This window comes from Myxocyprinus asiaticus, chromosome 36, assembly GCF_019703515.2.
Source record: "Myxocyprinus asiaticus isolate MX2 ecotype Aquarium Trade chromosome 36, UBuf_Myxa_2, whole genome shotgun sequence".
NCBI classification, from domain to species: domain Eukaryota; kingdom Metazoa; phylum Chordata; class Actinopteri; order Cypriniformes; family Catostomidae; genus Myxocyprinus; species Myxocyprinus asiaticus.
In genome coordinates, this window is record NC_059379.1 from 34,813,021 (window position 1) to 34,835,163 (window position 22,143).

Sequence of the window (22,143 nt, forward strand, 5' to 3'; positions counted from 1 at the left end):
GTACAGTCTCAAAGTTTGTAGTAAAACAATCGTAACTGTGTAATTTTAATCATGCTACCTCATCTGTCAGCATGATGCCGGTGAATCACATTCAGCCTCTTTGTACGTTACATCATTGTTTTGGTCGAAGCTCGCGTCCCTATGGAGTGTGTGCATGAGCACGAGCAACAGGTAGCTGGCTGCAGTTCACTTAACGGCCACAGATGTCATTAATAACAAGGGTTTCTGAATCTTACATACTGCACCTTTAATGTGTTAATTTCTGCGATTATTTAACCCATAAAAAAAACTTCACTAATGTTTTCCCCCATTTTCTGTGGCTAAAATTAGCATATATACATTTTAGGATGTACTCAAATGTACATCCTCGCACAGAAACTAATTGTGTGGAGAAGTGCACGCTTATTCATTAAGTGTGACGCATGTCCAGTGTGTAATAAACACGGGAGTGGATTTACTGTACAGAAAATGGAGACTTCACCCGCAAGCGGTGAACCAGGTGTGCGAGAGATACGGGCAAGCTGCTGTTTCTCTTCACATCGCCTGTAAATGCGCAACTACTGTCGTCTGAACCATTGTCAAAAGCGAAACCGTGCAAGTGAGATCCAGCATGCGTGATAGAGATCGAGAAGGACCTTGTCTTTCAGCAAGCTGCAGCCGGGTATAACAGGTATAATAGTTTTGAGATTTTTAAGTTCAGCAATCTAAATATATAATTTAAATATTAATTTGTTGGTTTGCGGTTCACATTGTCCTTAAAAAAATAAGAAAAATTACAAAAAAAATGATGAGGGGAAAAAAAATCTGATTTGGGCAATGTTCTACAGATTTCTACAATTTGAATGCCTGTCTTTCGCAAAGTTCTACACATCCCTAACCTCTTTCATATTTGTTTACTATATGTTTTTTCCTAATCAGATTATGCTTTCATTTAACAATAACACTGTATTACTCTCAACTCCATTTAACTTATTTATCCATATTTAAATCCATTCTGCATAATTCCGTACATTATCCCCCAAAATATGTAAATTCCATCTGTAAATTCAGTCTGGGCTTGCCTATGACAGAGATGGGGGAATAGCATTCCAAAAGTGACAAAGCACCCCACTACTCACCAACACTCCTTATCACCCTGGCAACCACCCCCCCTCCCCCCCAGTCAGCCCCATGAAAACACCACTTTCACTCTCTTATGCACACACACATACTGACGTTTGCAAAGCTAAATTGTGAAATTTCCTTAAAAGTATCCACTCAAATTTTGTGTGCTATCTCTTACACAATAAAATAACAATGTCAATTCATAAGCACCCTGAAAATCACCATTCACGGTGTGTTCATGGGTCAGCTAAACTTATTGGAGCAAGCAGTTCTCTATGAGCACATATAACACAAGTTTACCTAAATATCTAAATGATAACATACCATATCTGTACTTCTATTCTATTCTAACCTTTACTTATTTATCAATGAATCACTTTTACCTTTGACAACATCCATGAAGGGAGGTTTGTCAGATTTAGCTAACTTTTGGAGACTACTGCCAAGTAAACCAACCCAGCCCCACATTTGCCACAGACTTCTATTGCTTTTATATAAAGCTAATTATAATTACTACAAACTAACCCTACTCCTAAATGAAAGTTTTCTAAATTTGTAGACTAAAACATAATTATTAACTGTATTAATTAACATTATTAACATTTCTTAATCATTACAATTTTTAAGGACATCCCCAAAAGTTTGTCAACAAAGTATAGTTCAATAAACCACCACACACATTCAGACACATATACACTCAGAACTAAACTTTCTCTTTATTTTGGCTTCCCTACCACTTCCACGCTACTAAAACCTCATGTCGTAAACAAATAAAGTCAGACATAAAAAATCAGTTTCTCTTAATAAACAAGATCTCTTACATATGTGAACAGCAAAATCCATTCTTCATCTTCACACCAGCTTAACAAATATTTCCAGGTCCTTTTATGTCCTATTTCACTTTCAGAATCCAAACTTCCTCAATCCAGTAAACTCCACACGACACAATTATGTCCACATGTCCGCTGTGTCCCTGTCCACTCCGACTGGAACTCTCAAATCCTGCTGCCTCTCTCTATGTGCAAGCTCACACACACCCCTTTGCCACACACTCCCCGCAGCTGCGGTCTTACAGGACGTTCAAACAGTGAGGGACCGACGTGAGCCTGATCCGTGTGAGGTCATCGTGAGAGCGAGGTTATACTTGAAGCAGTTTCACAGGGATTGGATCTCGGGGGTTCCTCAAGCCCCAGAAGCCCCCAACCGGGATGGGACACAACAGAAGTGGAAGGGGCATATTTCTATGGTAATTTGTGCTCGTCCTGAGGTGCTCTGTGTAATCAGAGCCTGTACAACAGAGGGGCAACAAAAGAGCCCTTCTGCTGAACAAATAGAGAAGAAGGAGGGAAAGACGAATGGAAAAAGAGCACCTGTCACCTGACCCCGGGCCCCTGTGCTAATGGGGACAGAGTACTTGAGCTCCAGGAATTCCAGGAACTAACAATCCTGTCCCACATGGAAATGACAGAGCATTTTGGAACACGTTAAATGTATAATCCCTTTGTTTTAAAAGTGACTTAAAAAATTAAAAAAATGCATTTGAGTTGGTGCAGATCAGGATTTAAAGGGATGGTTCACCCAAAAATAAAAATGATTTCATTATTTATATTCACCCTCATGTTGTTCCAAACCTGTTAGACTTTCTGTAGGAGATGTTAGGCAGAATGTTAGCCTCTGTCACCATTCATTTTCCATGCATCATTTATTCCATACAGTGAAAGTAAATGGTGATGGAGGCATTTCGCCTAATGAGTCATATGGGAATGAACAACATGATGGTGAGTAAATGATGACAAATTTTTGGGTGAACTGTTCCTTTGAGTTCAGAGACTGCTTTTAAAGTTCATTTTAAAGGGCATTCACAACTTAATTTACTTATATGACATATTTCAGAGTGAAACTGGAACTGGATTATTGTTTCCTGCACTGCTAGTGATTCCATCTGACTTATTTGTTCACAGTAATAGTAAGTGAATAGGGTCAACTTGGATTTCACATTGACTCTAACTTAGGCTTTGGACATCAGATGGGCGTTAAATGTATGGTAGTGGTGGTGTTCGACACGCTAGGAGGAAGTCTCTGGATAATGAGTTATTAGTGCTGCACTACATGCCGGATAAACAGAGCTGAGCTCTGCCACACTGCCACAGAGAAAGAGAGAGAAGCAGATGGAAAAAGCGAGCAACGTCAGCTGTAGCAAATGCTTTTATGCCATTCAGTAACAGATGCTGGCATTCGGTTGCAAATTGGCAATGTGAGCAGGATAGATTCGTCGATATTTCTTCATCAAACCAAAATAAATCATTCAAATTGCAAATACATTTTCGTACATTAACTGAATTTAAAAATAGTGAGGGTACATTCATGTGACCATGTTTATTTTGGGGACATGTAATTTGTATATAAGTTATGTCAGTTATGTCCTGAGAGTACTACAATATCAGTTTACAGTAACTAAACACCAAGCTTTACTCTCTACATCACACCCACATCCTGGTTTAACAAGGCCTACATTATATTTTGCTTAATCACACACTTATAATGCAATATTAGCAAAAGTGCTTTTATTTATTATGTATTTATTCTATTATTTTTTTATTATAATAAAGCGGATTGTTTGGGTCTTGTGTGCTGATTGGTCAATAGAGCTTTCCGGTTGAGCTACAACATACAATTGTAACAGCCACAGTACATGATGCAAAACACCTGTTCATCTATATCAGTACACAGCACCCAGAGGTCAACTATTAACCTTAGTTTACATAACAAGGACTATTTCTTCTAAAATGAATGTGAAAATAAAAAACTTATGTCAAAATGAAAATTCTGTCATTATTTACTCATTATTTACCCTAATGTCGCTGTAATAAAATTCACAATAGGGTGATCCTCACAAAACTTGTCAAGAAAATGTCCTGTTCATAAAATATATATATATTCAAAAGTAAAAAAAAAAAAAAAAAGTAAGTGGGCATTTAAGACCATTAACATTTTTTGCATTGTGGCAATATTTTCACACACTTACTGTATTTGAGCGCATGCTCTGTTACTCCTTTTACACCGAAATGGACAATTAAATAAAATTGTGATATGTCCTAACGTGATTATTTAATTACAAAAGGATGTGATTAAATGAAATAAATACACAGTTTTCATGTGCTGCTCACTTGAAAGAGAGTGTGAAATGTGCTCATATGCTGAAAATACCACATTATGAGCATTGTGCGCTGTGCGTGATGTAGTAGATGACAGAAGAGAGCGCTCATTCACTGTGAAGTGCACAGTGCCTGCAGACTATATATTAATATCATTAAATATCTGCATTTTGTGTTTTAATAATCACACTGGTGCCACTTAAACAACTGCTTACCCGGAGGTGTGAAACAACCATCAAAAACACACATACACTGAAAAGACTTCACGGCAAAATAAAAGCTTGATTCAACTAGACGCATGAAACTGAAGAAATTTTGACAGAAATATATTAATACTTTTCAGTTAAATGTAATATTCACTGTAAACATTATAATTATTATTGATTATATTCAAGCAATATCTCACAAGCAAAAGTGCTATTGTACTAAATACAAATTTTTATCAATGTTTTTATTTATACTGTGTGTGACGAGGAGGAGGGCGTGGCCGGGCCGTGATGAGGCACGCCTGGCACTGAGTTGTCTAATCAGCGGGAGAGAGATAAGGAGGGGTCTGGGACGCCAGTTTGAGAGAGAGAGAGAGAGAGACACATGTGTTGTGTGTGTTTGCGTCTTTGTTTTGTTTGCTGCAAAGCACATTTATGTTATCTTTAAGTTATGTTCTGTCTTTAAAGTTTACGTTGCTGTTCAGCCGGATCACGCCTCCTCCTTGCCCATGCTGTGAAACTCATTACACTGTGCTACACCATTGTGCAACACTTTATTTGACAAAAAATGAGACCAATGTTGTGTTTTAGAATATGCTGTGAGGATCTTTTTTGAGGCACTTATTTGGTTGAAAATAGAACTGTTACTTTTCAACATACCATTTTTTATTTTAATCAAGTTTGATGAATTTATTTGATTAGACACCATTTTGATTATGAAAATGAATTAAACTTTAAAACTGAATTCTTTAAAAAGAGGGTCCTACTTAAACAGGCCAATATTGTTGTATTGTAAATGGTATTGAATATCATGAAATTTTACTGCTATTGGTACCGACTACTGAAATATTGATCACGTGACAAGCCAGACGTTGTACTCTACTATTCCGACTACTTTCATTCATGATTCTCATTACCGTAACTCATGTAACTCAAGTAAAAAATTCTGTTTTAGAATGTTTTTTTTATTAAAATCAGTAAAAAAATAAAAGGCAGTGCCAAGGGAATACTACTATGATGTGCTGTACTAATAAAATGTTTTCACATTGCTGAAATGAGAATATCATGATTATCATCTTTTTTCATAATGCGGTCAAGGGAATTGGGTGGTAAAATGTGCGTAACTGTCATGAAAAGCGCAATTGTAAAAGGTCCTTCTCGACCCACTCCAAATGGGATTTGAACCGGTGTCTCCGGCATGGGAGGTTATAGCCTCTAGCGTAGCGCTACTCAACACGCAGCCCTCGAGCAATCTTTTACAGCCTGCCTGATGATATCATCATCAGAAATATATTTATCATCAGCCTATCAAATCTGTATTCATTGTGAGGTGTCCATTTTCATGAGGATTTATGCTAGTTCTCTACATTGCAGAAACACGTTAGAGAGGGAGTTCAACTGCAAGAGTATGTTACAAATAAAATATAAATAAAAAAACAACAAATAATATTTGAGAGCGTATATGTTATGAGAGCGGTGGCAGGTCTGCACACACATTCATACACAGTACATGTGCGCACATGCGTGCTTGCAATCTCATTTCAACACAGCGCTGTCCAATCTCTTGAACTCTTCAGAGATATGTACTCGTCGTGACAACAGTATTTATAGGAAGAAGAAAAAAACAGTTTTTCCTGCAGTGACTAAACGCCTTCACGCAAATGCCTTTTAGTGACCTACTTCGGCGCAATATGCTAAGGGGGGTGAACAAAATTTTATGACTTGTCTCTAGGTCTTTTGGTGCTAATTTTGGATATAACATTTTATGATAGGTGTGGGTAAGAAACAGATCAATACTTAAGTCCTTTTTTACTATACATCTCCACTTTCACTGGCAGTAGGAGATTTATAGTAAAAAAGGCAAGGACTTAAAATTGTATCTGTCTCTCATCCACAGAGCTGAGATATTATTTTCTAAATAATCATCATTTGTCTTCAGCAGAAGAAAGAAAGTTATACACATCGGGGATGGCATGAAGGTGAGTGAATGATGAGAGAATTTTCACTTTTAGGTGAACTATCCTGTTTACTAACATACCAACATTCTTACTATAAAAATCTTTACTATATATATATATATATATATATATATATATATATATATATATAGCTCTGTAGCAGGTGACCTTTTCGAAGTTGAGTAACCCTGCTCTAGCGTCAGTCACTAGTGCACCTCTTGAGGCCAGGGGACTGAGGTTTATACATGCTGCACAACTATCACGTACCAGCTGGCTCCTATTACACTCACCCACTTAAACCTCACTCCCATCCGGGTCACTGCACCACTGTACCTGGTCCTTCTCGACCTGTTCCGAATGGGATTCGAACCGGGGTCTCCGGCATGGGATGCAGGCATGCTAACGAGGAAGCTAAAAGCTACAGCCTCTAGTGTCAGTCGCTGGTGCTCCTCAAGGCCATGGGAGTGAGGTTTACACATACCACACAGCTATCATGTCCCAGCTGGTTCTCATTACACAATGTAAAAAATCCTAATAGCCATATAATAGGCTTCATGTTCTACATGAATACATATTTTCTTATTTGTTAGTTTTTTATTTTGGAGTAAAATAGGACCAGGACAGGTTCTGTGAGAATCACCCAATTTTAAAGCATGCCCACTCATACTTAATAAAATGTACTTATTTATTAGCTCTTCAAAGTCTGTCCCAAGAGGGAAATATATTTTATTTAAGAAATAACAGTATTTAAGTAATACTATATATTTTAAAAATAATTTTTAATTTGGATATTAATGCATTCAGAACCATGAAACTACAGTTATGGTATCAAAAACATAGGTACAGCAAATTGTCGTTCATGGCACTTATTAGCAGACTTGTATTCAATCTCTGCCTTTTACTGAAGCTCAGTGGGTTCTGACTCTACTGCAAAACAGAAATGGACTGAGCCAAACAAATGTCTGTCCAATTCTCAAACAGCCAAGACTGCCTCTTCTGAACAAAAAACAATCATGTCCATAGAGGCCAGCTTTACACAGAGTGCATGTGTGAAATTGTAATTACATGCTTTTATAAGAATAGCAAAAACTAGGCTTAATATATGCCAGCAAAAATAAATCTGCATATTGAAGAAGTCCATATTCATACAGAGATTGCCAAGCAACCCATACAAAGCCATATTCCACAGAAAGCCATACTGTGAAAAGAGTTTATAACAACACTAAAAAAAGACTGAATAAAAGATTTGGTTAGTTGGAAACCGTGAAAAAAGAAAAAAGTTTGCAAGGCAGCAGAAAAGCTAAAAGAACACACCACGCAAAACAAGAGATACCTTCAACATCGGAAATATAGTCCTCATTGAGCATTTCAGGCACATTGGCTCTACGAACTGTGTAATTTAAATAAAAAAGGTTAGAAATAATATATAAATCAACAAAAACATTTACATTTTCACAAAAATGAAGACAACATATAAAATAACAGACCTCCAACATTTGAAAGCACAAATATTCCCTGTTTACCTTCATCATCTGACATGTCCAGAATTTCATTCATGGTTTCTGGAACGTTCATTTTATGTTTCTCTGTCACAGTCTGCAAAAAATGAGCACAAGAGAAGTTAGTGTGCAGTGTGCATAATTATTTCTTCTATAATTCTTCTATAATTATTATGCATGCCATTTTTCTGTGCTCAAAATTTTATATTTGCACTTTAATATTTTTAAAGCTCTTTTTAAATTTGCATCTGTCATACAGCAGGACTGTTGAGGTAAACTGCAAAAAAATCTGAAGGTTACAACAAAACGTCATGGATACTTTTGTAACCTCCGTTCCCTGATGGAGGGAACGAGACGTTGTGTCAATGTAGTGACACTAGGAGTCACTCTTGGGAGCCCCAAACACCTCTGATCTTTTTTTTAAAAGGCCAGTGAGAATTGGCGAGTTGAATTTGCATGCCACTCCCCTGGACATACGGGTATAAAAGGAGCTGGTATGCAACCACTCATTCAGGTTTTGTGCTGAGGAGCCGAGATAAAGTCCCGGCCATTTCAGCAGGTAGTTCAGCATTGTGGCAAGAGGGACACAACGTCTCGTTCCCTCCATCAGGGTACGGAAGTTACGAAAGTAACCATGATGTTCCCTATCTGTCACTCACTCGACATTGTGTCGATGAAGTGACACTAGGGGTCCCTACACAAAATGCCACAACTAACTGAACGGTGTTACGTGAAGTGGCGGTGTGTGATGGGCAGACTGCTGTGTGCCTCGTAGCCAGTGCACCAGGCCCTCACGTAACCTCCCAAAACACTCTTTATGAGCGTCGAACAGTCCTTCAGCAACAAGTCGACTGCCCAACGAATAGGTGGACAGGCTAGTCCAGCCGAGGCCTCTTTTCCTTCTCTTTTCTCTCCAAAAAGAGTGGAATTTGTTAACTGACTGGGAGCTCTAAGTGTCTACATCAGGGGGGTGTCACTCCCAAGGGGAAGACACCGCGGAGACCACACCCCACCCAAAAAGGGGGGGGGGGGGGGGGATTTTTAGTGGAAATACGTCACATGGTCTTTATCGAGCCTTGTCAGAAGTATGTCATGTGGAGAGGTCCCATGGTAGGTCCTACCCAAAGGGGGAGGAGTTTCTACAAAGCATGGTGACCGGGGGCAGAGGGGCCCCTGCCCAAGGAAGACGCAGTTTACCGACAGGGAAACGATTTTGTGGAAAATATCACATGGGGTTGCCTTCGGGGAACCATCGCATGCGGAGCACCTACCTCAGTTCAGGGCCTCATTAGCGCACTTACTGAGCTGGCAGTGAGTTTCTCCGCAAACTCGACTGCCACAGAGCTAAGGAAAGTCATCCAGGGATCACAGTCTGTGAACACTACTGGTAGTCAAGAGCGCACGTCTTCCCCTCAAGGGAGGGGAAAGGTGCTATGCGCAAGCGGTACACCCAGCCAGTTGTCCCGGAACTTACCTGCTCGTGCCTGCCACTACTCGGGACGAGACCGGCTCAACCCGAAGATTGTAGAACCTCGCAAAGGTGTTGGGTGCTGCCCAGCCTGCTGCTCTGAAGATGTCTACCAAAGAGGCACCACTGGCCAGGGCCCAGGAGGCCGCCACACTCCTGGTAGAGTGGGCTCGTAACCCCGCAGGGGGTGGCACGTCCTGAGCCTGATATGCTATCGTGATGGCGTCAATGACCCAGTGGGCGATCCTCTGTTTGGAGACAGCGCTTTCTTTCCGTTGTCCACCAAAGCAGACAAAGAGCTGCTCGGAGCTTCTAAAGCTCTGTGTGCGTTCCAAATAGATGCGTAAAGCTCGCACAGGACACAGCAACGCCAAGGCTGGGTCTGCCTCATCCTGGGGCAGTGCTTGCAGGTTCATCACCTGATCCCTAAAAGGGGTCATGGGAACCTTGGGCACATAACCCGGTCAGGGTCTCAGGATCATGTGAGAGTAACCCGGACCGAACTCCACGCATGATTCGCTGACAGAGAATGCTTGCAGTTCCCCTACCCTCTTGATGGAAGTGAGTACAGTCAGGAGGGCAGTCTTCAAAGAGAGTGCCTTAAGCTCAGCTGACTCCAAGGGCTCAAAGGGAGCTCCCCGTAGACCCTGAAGGACTACAGAGAGGTCCCACGGGGAGACGAGGAGCACTCTAGAGGGGTTAAACCTCCTAGCAACTCTCATGAACCTGATTATCAAGTAGTGCTTCCCCAAGTACTTACCATCTACCGCATCATGATGAGCCGAAATAGCGGCTACATACACCTTCAAGGTGGAGGGGGACAGCCACCCCTTCAACCTTTCCTGCAGGAAGGAAAGCACCAATCCAACTGCGCATCTCTGGGGGTCTTTGTGTCGGGAAGAACACCACTTAGCGAACAGATGCCACTTCAAGGCATACAGGCGCCTCGTAGAGGGAGCCCTAGCTTGAGTGATTGTGTTTACCACCACGGGCGGTAGGCCACTTAAGTCCTCCGCATCTTGTCCAAGGGCCAGATGTGGAGATTCCAGAGGTCTGGTCGTGGGTGCCAGATGGTGCTCCATCCCTGAGAAAGAACGTCCTTCCTCAAGGGAATTCGCCGGGGGGGGGGCTGTCACGAGGAGCGCGAGAGCCGAGAACCATGTCTGGATGGGCCAGTAGGGTGCTACTAGGATGACTTGCTCCCCGTCCTCCCTGACTTTGCACAGGGTCTGTGCAAGTAGGCTCACTGGGGGAAATGCATACGTAGTCCAGGGGGCCAGCTGTGTGCCAACGCATCTATACCAAGAGGTGCCTCGGTCAGGGTGTACCAAAGCGGGCAGTGGGAGGATTCCCGGGAAGCAAACAGGTCTACCTGTGCTCGATAGAATCGACTCCAAATCAGCTGGATCACCTGAGGGTGGAGTCTCCACTCTCCCCTGAGGGTAACCTGACGTGACAGCACGTCCGCTGCAGTGTTGAGGTCGCCCGGGATGTGAGTGGCTTGTAGTGAGTTGAGGCGCTGCTGACTCCAGAGGAGGAGACGGCGGGCGAGTTGTGACATGCAATGGGAGCATAGACCGCCTTGGCGGTTGATGTATGCTACCGTCACTGTGTTGTCCGTCTGGACCAACACGTGCTTGCCCTGGATCAACGGCCGAAACCTCCGCAGGGCGAGCAGTACTGCCAACAACTCTAGACAATTGATGTGCCAATGCAGCCGCGGGCCAGTCCAAGAGCTGGCGGCTGTGTGCCCGTTGCATACGGTTGCCAATGTTGTAACCACGATGCATCTGGAGACCTGCTCTAGGGGAATGCCTACCCGTAGAAATGCCAGGTCGATCCAAAGGCTGAAGAGGCTGTGACAGACCAGCCTGATGATCACACGATGTGTCCCAAGGCGCAATGCCCATCTTGGGACTCAAGTCCAAAGCCAGTGCTGAAGCGGTCTCATATGCATCAACCCGAGCAGTATGGCTGCCGCTGAGGATGCCACATGCCCCAGGAGCCTCTGAAAAAGTTTCAGTGGAACCGCTGCTCTCCGTCTGAACGCCTTCAGACAGTTCAGCACTGACTTGCATGCTTGATCATGAGGTGTGCTGTCATCGAGACTGAGTCCAACTCCAAACCGAGAAAAGAGATGCTCTGAACCGGGGAGAGCTTGCTCTTTTCCCAGTTGACCCGAAGCCCCAGTCGGCTGAGGTGCCGAAGCATGCGGTCCCTGTGTGCGCACAGTGACCCTCGAGAGTGAGCTAGGATCAGCCAATTGTCGAGATAGTTGAGGATGCGGATGCCCACTTCCCTTAGCGGGGCAAGGGCTGCCTCTGCGACCTTCGTGAAGACATGAGGGGACAGGGACAGGCCGAAGGGGAGGACCTTGTACTGGTACGCCTGGTCTTTGAAGGCAAACTGCAGGAAGGGTGTGTGTAGAGGTAAGACCGAAACGTGGAAGTACGTGTCCTTCAGGTCTACTGCCACGAACCAATCTTGATGCCGGACGCTTGCTAGAATGCGCTTTTGCGTCAGCATCTTGAACGGGAGTCAGTGCAAAGCCCAGTTCAGTACTCACAGGTCCAGGATTGGTCGCAACCCACTGCCTTTCTTTGGTATGATGAAGTAAGGGCTGTAGAACCCTTTCTTCATCTCAGCTGGAGGGACAGGCTCTATCGCGCCCTTGCGCAGAAGGGTAGCAATCTCCGCACGCAAGGTAGCGGAATTCTCGCCCTTCTCCGAGGTGAAGCGGACGCCACTGGTCCTGGGCGGGCGCCTGGTGAACTGAATCGTGTAGCCGAATCTGACGGTCCGGGACAGCCATTGCAATAGGTTGGAAAGCGCGAGCCACGTGCCCAAACTCCGCGAGACAGGCGGCGTCTGTTTCCTGCAGAGGGCTCTACGCCAGAGTCAGGCCACAGGAGTGGGCTGCGGTGGAGCCGGTGTTATTGCTGCTGCAGGATGACGCTCTTGGCGACAAGCAGATGGGGTGCGGGGTCTTAAGCTGCGCCAGGGCAGGATATGTTGTAAGGCCTCCGTCTGCTTTTTCACCGCCGAGAACAGCCGGGCAAAGTCCTCAATGGTGTCGCCAAACAGGCCCACCTGGGAAATGGGGGCATCAAGGAACCGTGCCTTGTCCGCCTCTCCCATCTCAACCAAGTTGAACCAAAGGTGGCGCTCCTGGACCACCACGGTGGACATTGCCTCCCCGAGAGACCGCGCCGTGACCTTTGTCGCCCGGAGAGCGAGGTTGGTCGCCGAGCGCAGTTCCTGCATCAATCCTGGGACAGAACTACCCTCGTGCAGCACCTTGGCTTGGTGTACTTGCAGGAGAGCCATGGCGTGCAGGACGGTGGTGGCTTGTCCAGCGGCACCGTAGGCCCTAGCCGTCAGGGACAACATAAACCTACAGGCCCTGGACAGGAGTTTCGGGCGCCCGTGCCAGGTGGCGGCGCTCTGTGAACATAAGTGCACTGCGAGCGCCTTATCCACCTGGGTGATCACCGAATGCCCCCTGGCCGCTCCGCCATCGAGGGTAGCGAGAGCGGGGGAGCTGAAAGATCGGGACCGGGCAGTAAAAGGTGACTCCCACGATCTTGTCAGCTCCTCATGCACTTCCGGGAAGAAAGTAACTGGGGCAGGGCATGGCCATGGGCGGCGCCCTGAGCCCAGGAACCAATCATTGAGTCGCGAGGGTTCAGGGGGGAGTGGAGGGTCCCACTCTAGCCCGATGCTCGCGGCCGCCTGGGAAAGCATGTCCGTCATTTCCACGACGGCCTGGGACTGGGCGAGCATCCCCGAAGTGGGAAGCCCAGTCAAAGCCTCTACGTCCGACTGGACGAGCCCGCTCTCCGATGCTGTGTTCAATAACTCATCCACTTCCCGGGCTCTGAACGAGAGGTTGAACTCGCCCTGAGACGAGCCAGCGATCTCATCTGAGCACAATCGGGGCAAGCGAGCGTGCTGGGGAATGGGAGGTCCGTGGGGGGATACCCGGCAGAGGTGGTCCCATTGAGGTCCCCAAATCGCCCCCAGTGCTAACCGACGTGGCCTCAAATCCGTAGGTAGAATGACCGGCGCGGGGAGCCGCTGGGGTGGCTTGCTTTCTTATGAATGCAAGTCGCGACCGCAACGTTGCCATGGTCATGTTCTCGCAATGAGGACATGATCTATCCACGAATGATGTCTCCGCGTGGGCAGCACCCAGACACGTAAGACAGCGATTGTGGCCATCGGAAGCGGAGAGATAACAACCGCAACCAGGAATAACACACAAATGGAAAGGCATCTTTAAAAAGACGCATCTTTAAAAAGACATTCCGTGTGTGCCGCTCTTTTAGAAAGAAAATATACTCTATTAGAATATACTCTTTTAATATGTTCTGCCGAAGCGCCCAGGGGCGTTCTCTGCAAACCACAGATGCAGAGGGGGAGAAGCCGCTGAAATGCGCCGTAAAATCCAGCAGAGAGAGGTGAATGAACTCGGCGGATGAATTCAGCTCAATGAATAGAACTGCTCGGCTCCGAAGAGAAAATCTGAATGAGTGGTTGCATACCAGCTCCTTTTATACCTGTATGTCCGGGGGAGTGGCATGCAAATTCCACTCGCCAATTCTCACTGGCCTTTTAAAAAATAGATCAGAGGTGTTTGGAGCTCCCAAGAGTGACCCCTAGTGTCACTACATCGACACAATGTAGAGTGAGTGACAGATAGGGAACTAAAATATACTTTCCCTTTATACAGTCATATCCATTTTAACCTAAAATATTGATGTTGGAACAAACAACAACAAAAAACAAAATCATGCATGTCACATGTAACATGTCAAACGCTAATTTATATATTTAGTAATATGAGATGTTGTTCCTCACCGTAGTGGTGTGAGTTTCCTCGGTCACGACTTTAAGTGTGTCGACCACAGAGATGTAACCCAGACGTCTGGCAATAGCTAAGGCTGTGTTTCCATTCTGTAGGTAAAACATAAATAACAATATTAATGAAATCACCACAAAATGAAATAAAACTACATTATAGAAAACACAGAATTAGCCGATCAAATCTGCTGAATTTTGACTGATGGGTAACATTAAATATTTATGTTTTACTTAAATGCCTATAGGTATTTATGACCTATACTAATAGCTTCAATCATATAATTTAGTGAATGGGACCTTACATAAAGTGTTTTGTGTGCAGTCCTATAGAAATTGACAGGGTGCAGTAATTCAGATAATATGCAACTGTATGTTGTGACACTCTCACCACTGTAAGTTCATTTGGAGAAGCTCCATGCTGCAGCAGAAGATTAATGATGTGTGTGTGACCCTGCTGAGCGGCCTGATGAAGAGGTGTGTATCCATTCTGAACATAACAGAACATGAGAGAGAGACAGTTTAGAACTTTACAGACCACTGGTATTCAGAAAATATCTACAAGACAAAGACATACTTTGCACTGCTTTCACGGGATATTATTTCATTTACCTTAGTTTTGGCATTGACTTTAGCCTGGTTCTTTAACAGGAAGTGAACCATCTTAACATTGCCGTAGTGACAGGCCACGTGCAGCGGGGTGTATCCCATCTGAAACACAACAGAGAAAGAGACACACATTTATACCCTTAAGACCAAAGTATACTGCCGTTGTTTGCATTGCTGATCAGAATGCGCACATTATCGGATGCAAGCTTTGTCATCCGCACAGTCTGTGCGGCTCAGATTTTCTCGAAACGCGGACAGTCCTCGTCTGTGCGCATCGTCAGCCCATACACCTGCCACTGACTGTACTAAAGGAGTATCTCAAAGCAGTCGTATTGTGCACACGTCGAACTAAAACTTTAATTAAATGAAAATATAATTTAAAATTAATTAAAATTGTCAAATTTTTTTTTTCAAATGAAGTGTTTTTTTTTTTTTTTTTTTTACAAAATCCTCACAGCACAATCCGAAACGCTAGAGATAATAATTACAGTAAATATAAAATTACTACTGTATACATAAGTAATATATTATTGTGTTTTCCCCATTTCACGTGTCCATTTAAATCGAGCTTTTATTTTGGCATTTCTGTGTGTTTTTGACAGTAGTATCTCACCTCCGGATAAGCAGTTCACTACATGACCAAGTGTGATTATTAAACCTTAAAAAGCTACACACACACACATTGAGCACACGTGATGCTCATGATGTGTGTTGACAGTCTATGAGCGGCTGGATTTACACATTCACTTTGAATGCCACCAGAAATTTGTATTTCATTTAAACATATTTCATTATATTTAATACATTCATGTGAAATTATAGACAATTCAGGAAGAACACTTTGTTCCCTGTATTTCCCAGAATTCTATCATATTTACCCAAAGTCAAAATGGAGCCAAACATGAAACATTATAGTAAGCTTAAATTATTAATCACATTATTAATGATGTAATTATGCATGTTTTGTGGCAAATTCCTCTTCTTGTCATTCCAATTCAAACGCCAATTTAACATATGTGGGGCGTGGCCAATTCAATTCAAATTCTGACTAATGAAATAAAAAAGGCCCATATTCTTAAACTCTTCATATTGTCCAACCCAGGTCAACAGTAGTTCACCACTGAAATGAATTTCTTGCTAGATGCCACATAAAATCTCTAATGGACACACTGGCCCTTCATACTGCATGTGTACTACATTCTACTATTAGACTCTTTTCATCAATGTTTTCTGTGTGCCATGGTGCTGCTGAGTATCGATCTGTTTGCAGCTGTCTGCCTCAAACTCTCCATCTATCTCTCTCAGAGGCACACTGAACAATGGTGTGTGTGCGTGTGTGTGTGTGTGTGTGTGTGTGTGTGTGTGAATGTAGACAAATGTATATCAGAAACCCTTAAACACTTATTTAATGTATAGTCTATTAGTGAAGAATAGAAATTCTCACTTTTCTTTAGTACCTTAGTCTCTGGGTCCACTGTGGCGCCGTGATTAACCAGCACTTCGGAAACATTGACTTTGTCCTCTTGAGCCGCTAAGTGAAGAGGGGTCAGTCCACTCTGACACACATATTTATTAACCAGTTAGTGGCATACAGTATACTGCACAGAAGAGACACATCATGCTAAAACAAATCCAAGTCATCCATTAATTAATATAATCTAATCTCAAAGTAAAAATAACCTGCTATGAACTGTGACACAACAGTGCTTGGGTTTAAGATAACTTCTAACTAAATGAATAGCCATTTAGATAACAGTTAATAGCCATAATTTGACATTGGTAACATTAAGGCCCTGGCACACTCACGGCAAAGTGCTTCTTCGTTCTTCGCTCAGAGCCAAAAGGCAGTTCAAAACAGCGGAGCAACAACATACTGTTTGCGAACATTCAGACACCGGCCACACTGTGGGAGGCGTTTAGAGGAGCATTTAAATATGTGGACGCTCAAGACAACATGTAAAACATCAACTTATATGACATTAAAATGTGTTATCAAAGACTTCATCGAATTCACACGAGATCAGTAAAAGATGCTGTTTTAACCAATCTGTGATGATTTAATGTAACATATATGCAGTAGATCAGGTGTGCTCATTACGTCAATCGCGATCGACTGGTCGATCGCAAGACAACCACTGGTCGATCTCGTTAACAGTTCAAACGGTAAAGGGAGTAGAGAGAGAAACTACTCAAATAACGAAATTCTTTTTTTATTATTGTATTTTTTATCCCCTTTTCTCCCAATTTGGAATGCCCCATTCCCACTACTTAGTAGGTCTTCGTGGTGGCGCAGTTACTCACCTCAATCCGGGTGGTGGAGGACAAGTCCCAGTTGCCTCCGCTTCTGGGACAGTCAATCCGTGCATCTTATCACATGGCTCGCTGTGCATGACACCGCAGAGACTCACAACATGTGGAGGCTCATGCTACTCTCTGCAATCCATGCACAACTCACCACGCGCCCCATTGAGAGCGAGAACCACTATTCGTGACCACGAGGAGGTTAGCCCATGTGACTCTACCCTCCCTAGCAACTGGGCCAATTTGGTTGCTTAGGAGACCTGACTGGAGTCACCCAGCACACCCTGGATTCGAACTCGTGACTCCAGGGGTGGTAGTCAGCATCAATACTCGCTGAGCTACCCAGGCCCCAATAAAGAAATTTTTAAAGATCACTATTTATTTCCTCATTTCAGCTCCCACATGGGTGGATTTCCAAAAAATAGGATGGCAGGAGAAGACTCATAATATTTATGAGGAAGGCTCTACCTGATTGATTATGGTTACCATTAGGGTTAGGGCTATAGTTCCTCAGTCCAATCAGGCAGCGCTTTCCTGATAAATATTACTGACTCATCCAGTCAGGTATGCTTTCCTCCTGAATGTACAGTAAATAACTCTTCCCCCGCATTTCGAAAACACGGCCCCCCACGCACTGTTTGACAGATGGCTTCTTTTGTCTTCGTGTGTGTGTGTTGTGAGTGTGTGTACGTGCCTGTGCGATGGTCAAAAGCATTTCAAAATGCCTGTCTTAGCGAGGTACTGATAGAAACACAATCAGTTATGTCTGAAGTAAGTGAAAACACCGGGACAGAAAAAAAAAAATAAGAAAGAAAAAAAAACAGATTTGAATCAAAATATCGGATCTGTGCATTAGGACTTGCAGTGTAAATGCAGCCTGATAGGTCTGCCTCTGTCTATTTCATTAATATTAACAACAATAACAAGAAAACAAGAAAACCATCCATTGCTCTTGGCTGGATAACTTTAGTATCTTTAAAATAAAATATTAATTAAAATTATTATTGTCTTGAATAATTACTTGAGAATGTGAAAAAAAAAATAAATGTAGGGCAGGACTTGTATCCACTAGGAATTAATTATCTTGTAAAAAAAGAGGGTGTTCCATACCAAAAGGCCCTTTTGAAACACTGTTGGCTTAATCTACAATAAACATTAGTTATTAACATTTCTTCTTTAAAATAACATGCACTGATGAATTGTTCAGAATATGACTAGTAATGTGTATTAAGAAAGTTAATAGGGTCAATTTGGGTTAAAAAGTGTGTCATAATTCATGTTAATTTAGCATAATGAGTCTAAATTGAAGGTCTGTGAGGTGACACAGATTTTTTAATTCTTTAATCCTGTAAATGTAACTTCACATCTTAAACTTACCAAATAGCAACATCTGAGATAAATTACAAAACATAAAACAATATGTAATACATTCTTTATCAAATGGCATCAAAAACTCAAGTTTTTTTTTACCTTGTTTCCCAGATTGATGGTGGCTTCACGGGCGAGCAGGAGGGTCACCATGTCGACGTTGCCCTCCTGGGCTGCGAGGTGAAGCGGGCTGATGCCCTGGCGTGTCATGCCGTTGGTATCAGCTCCATACTCCAGCAGTGTGGTGGCTATCTCCATTTGATTTTTCTTGGCAGCTATGTGCAGTGGTGTGTAACCATTCTGAGAAAATTAATAAAGGAGATCAAAATAAAAGAAGACTGAAGGCTACTTATGACATACGGATATCTAAAATTTAGATACAATGTTAATAACAATGATAACCTTGCACTGAAAACAGCAATGGAATTGAGGAGAAAGTGTGTTTATAGGAGCATTTACTCCTATACACTGTTCCTAATATTAACACTTAAGTACACTTGTTCATGTTTATGTACACTAATCTAATTTGTTGCTTATTGATATACTTGTGTGCTGTGTGTCAAAAGTTAAACCATTTTTAATTTGACATGGTGTCAAAAGCTGAGATGCTGAGAAAGATGTGAAATGTGCCGTAATGTTCCCTTGCAGCACAGCACTAAGCCACCCCATTAAAAATATCGAGAGTTCTGGCAAACTTGCCAAACATTCGACACTCATTATTTTCACATGCAAATGAGTTTGCTGTTTGCTGCAAATGTTTGCCAGAGGTTTGCAACTCTTCACAGGTAGAGTTGAACCTGCAGCAATCCTGTGGCGACAATGAAGACTTTGCCACAAAGTTAATTTACATGTGAAAATAAGGAATGGCAAATTTGCTGCAAGTTTGCAGGAATTTTGCAGCAACTCTAGATTTTTTGTAAGGGACATGCTGCCAAACCATTATACCCACAGGAAAACCTTAGATTTATGAGATTTCCCAAAAAGAAACATGTTGACAGCAGCACATTGCTTCTAACATCACAGAATGAGAGTGGAATGATGGCTGAAATGTAGAGGAAAGTAGTGTGGAGCTAGTCAGCAAATGACTGAATGAAAAAAAGAAATGTTCTTATTTCTTAATGGCAAGTGAATGGTAAAGTGCCAGCAAGTGAGGTCAGGGAAGAACAGTCCAAACCGCAAGTCGGTTATTGTTCTACACATGCTGCCAGGTTGTTTGTCATGGAACAAAGGCTGTATCTGGGTCACCATCTTTGTATGGGGTTTACACCAAGTCCTTTTAGGGTGGACAAAACAAAAAGTTTAATAGTGTGAACACATGGAATCTCTATTCAAGTTCAAACTAAAAGCAGAGCATGACAGATCCAATTAAAGATGGGCTTGTGAATAAAGACTCAGAACATAACTGCGATTCCAGACCTCTACCGCCCTGTCCAAAACCTAGTGAGCTGCCTCCATAGGCAGCATTTTAAGGCATCATAGGCACAACCCCAATCTAAGACTGTTCCAAAATTTTTGCAGCAAGAGTTCCCCCTAAAGCCTAATTTATACAATTGAAGAAGCCAAACTTTTTTCTCCTGAGCGAACTAAAACACCCTCGCCAAACGAAGCCTGCGTTTATCCTAAGCATGGCATAGTTTTAGAATGAGTTTGCTTCTTTGCCTTACTGAACTTGTCACTGAGCCCTTTTCATTTTTGGCGACAAGTTACCTAATCTGATTCTGTTAACAGGAAAACTCTCTCCACAGACTTGTCATGGCCACGTTGTCTTTGTGAAGTTTGTGTTGAGCATCATATAAAAAAGTGTAGTCTTGAATAACCTCAGACATGGGCTTCAAAGTTATACATTTTTAACATTAAGATTGTAACCTAGCTATCTACAATCTCCTTATCTGTGCATCTTCAGATACCTTGTTTAGCCAAATGCTAGTAAGGCAGCATCACATTTATAGTATCCTCCTGTGTAAAAAATAAAATCCAAGATGCTGGATAAAGAGAGGGAAATGTTGATTATAAATATATTTTATTAAAGAATGTTGCTAAAAAGTGTTCTGTATATGTTTATGTTTATTAGTGTATCGTGATGTTAGCTTAGTAACAAGCTAACGTCAAACTCTATTGGAATCAGTCCGTTTCCTGTGTGCTAACTGTGTGGTGCGTGGAGTTGCTGCTTATGTAAAGTGTTTTAAATCACTTACAAGATTCCATCTCAGTTAGTATGCTGCCTTAGAAGCCAGCTGTCTATGTAGGCAGTTGACAACAAGGCAGTTCACTAGGTTTTGGACAAAGCCTATATGTTTTTTTGCTTTTTTTTCCCCCTTCAGATGAAACCAGTTTGAGGTCACAGTTTGCCATTGCTGGTGTTTTTGACTGAACCCATTGGAAGCTGATAAAAAGTATTTCAGCACATTTGCAGTCATTCCCTGTACAGATAACAACACAGACCTCAGAACTGACTGACAGATCAGGAAGAAATTAACTGACAGAACAAGCCATTTTCATTTTTGTGTGAACTTTTCCTTTAAGAGAGTCAAAACAACATCGGTTTTCAGTAACTTCCCTTTTCAAGTACAATAAAAATGTGTGCAAGTCTGATATAGCCTACCGTCCTCTGAGTTTACAGTGGGTGGACTAGAAGCAAAATGACAAATGTGTGGGTGGAGTTGGTTTTGTATTAATGTGTGTGCAGCCGTTTAGTCGGCGGCCATGTTTGTACATCTTTTAAAATATTAGTGTGTATGTGTGTGTGTGATTGCAATTGGAGGAGTGTGTGTAAGCTGAGATATTTTGGTCAGTACACAAATATACTGCTAGTGTTTCCTGGTACCTTTGCTGCTGCGTGCGGGGACGCTCCCTGGTCCAACAGAAGAAGGGCCACTTTCTGGTTATCGTAGTGTGCAGCAACATGCAGTGGTGTTAGTCCACTCTAAAACACACACATACACACATGGTAATAGAGCTATAATTGGCCAAGGTCTCCAAGGTGGGGTGTGAGAGCAAGTGCTATCATAAATCATACAGCTTTAGTATACACTTCAAAAACATTTAGATACTGTCACAGTGTATAAGTAAATTTAGACAGTACAAATTAGTGCATGAAACCACTAGATAAGTGTGCAACTGGAGAATGACTGTATGTATCCTGTACATGAACAGCTCTCATTATGGGTATAAGATTTAGCCTGTTAGCATAGGCAGTTAGCCTTTGGTGGTAGATGCTGTAACTACACCATTATGTGGGCAAATTATGTGGACATGTTTCTCCATTGACGGCCATTCAAAAGTATCAGTGTACTCTAAAGATTTTTTTAAGATACTTTGCAATCTCAAATATTTAATTATCATCATTATTTAAAAAAAATAATAATAATCCAGTGACTGTTTTTATATCTTCATACTAATGCTAAATAATAATAATAATAATAATAATAATATATATATATATATATATATATATATATATATATATATGATATATATAGATATATATAGATATATATATACACACACACACTTTATATTTTCCCCCATCTGCTTTCTTTTATACAACAGTCAAGCAACTGCCACTAAAATAAATGGAAAGGCTAACTTCATGCCAATGCTAATTCTAAACCATGT

General features: G+C 42.3%; 1 protein-coding gene across 2 annotated transcripts in view; it reads right to left on the reverse strand.

The window, feature by feature from the left end:
* LOC127426730 (ankyrin-3-like) overlaps positions 1 to 22,143 on the reverse strand; it is a 266,706-nt gene that overhangs the window by 57,647 nt on the left and 186,916 nt on the right. For both annotated transcript variants that reach the window (XM_051673712.1, XM_051673713.1), the window contains exons 17-24: positions 21,353 to 21,451; positions 18,631 to 18,828; positions 16,317 to 16,415; positions 14,863 to 14,961; positions 14,642 to 14,740; positions 14,251 to 14,346; positions 7,947 to 8,019; positions 7,757 to 7,813 (exon numbers count right to left, since the gene is read on the reverse strand). In XM_051673712.1, the coding sequence (XP_051529672.1) occupies positions 7,757 to 7,813; positions 7,947 to 8,019; positions 14,251 to 14,346; positions 14,642 to 14,740; positions 14,863 to 14,961; positions 16,317 to 16,415; positions 18,631 to 18,828; positions 21,353 to 21,451 (820 nt within the window). The remainder of the gene's footprint in view (positions 1 to 7,756; positions 7,814 to 7,946; positions 8,020 to 14,250; positions 14,347 to 14,641; positions 14,741 to 14,862; positions 14,962 to 16,316; positions 16,416 to 18,630; positions 18,829 to 21,352; positions 21,452 to 22,143) is intronic.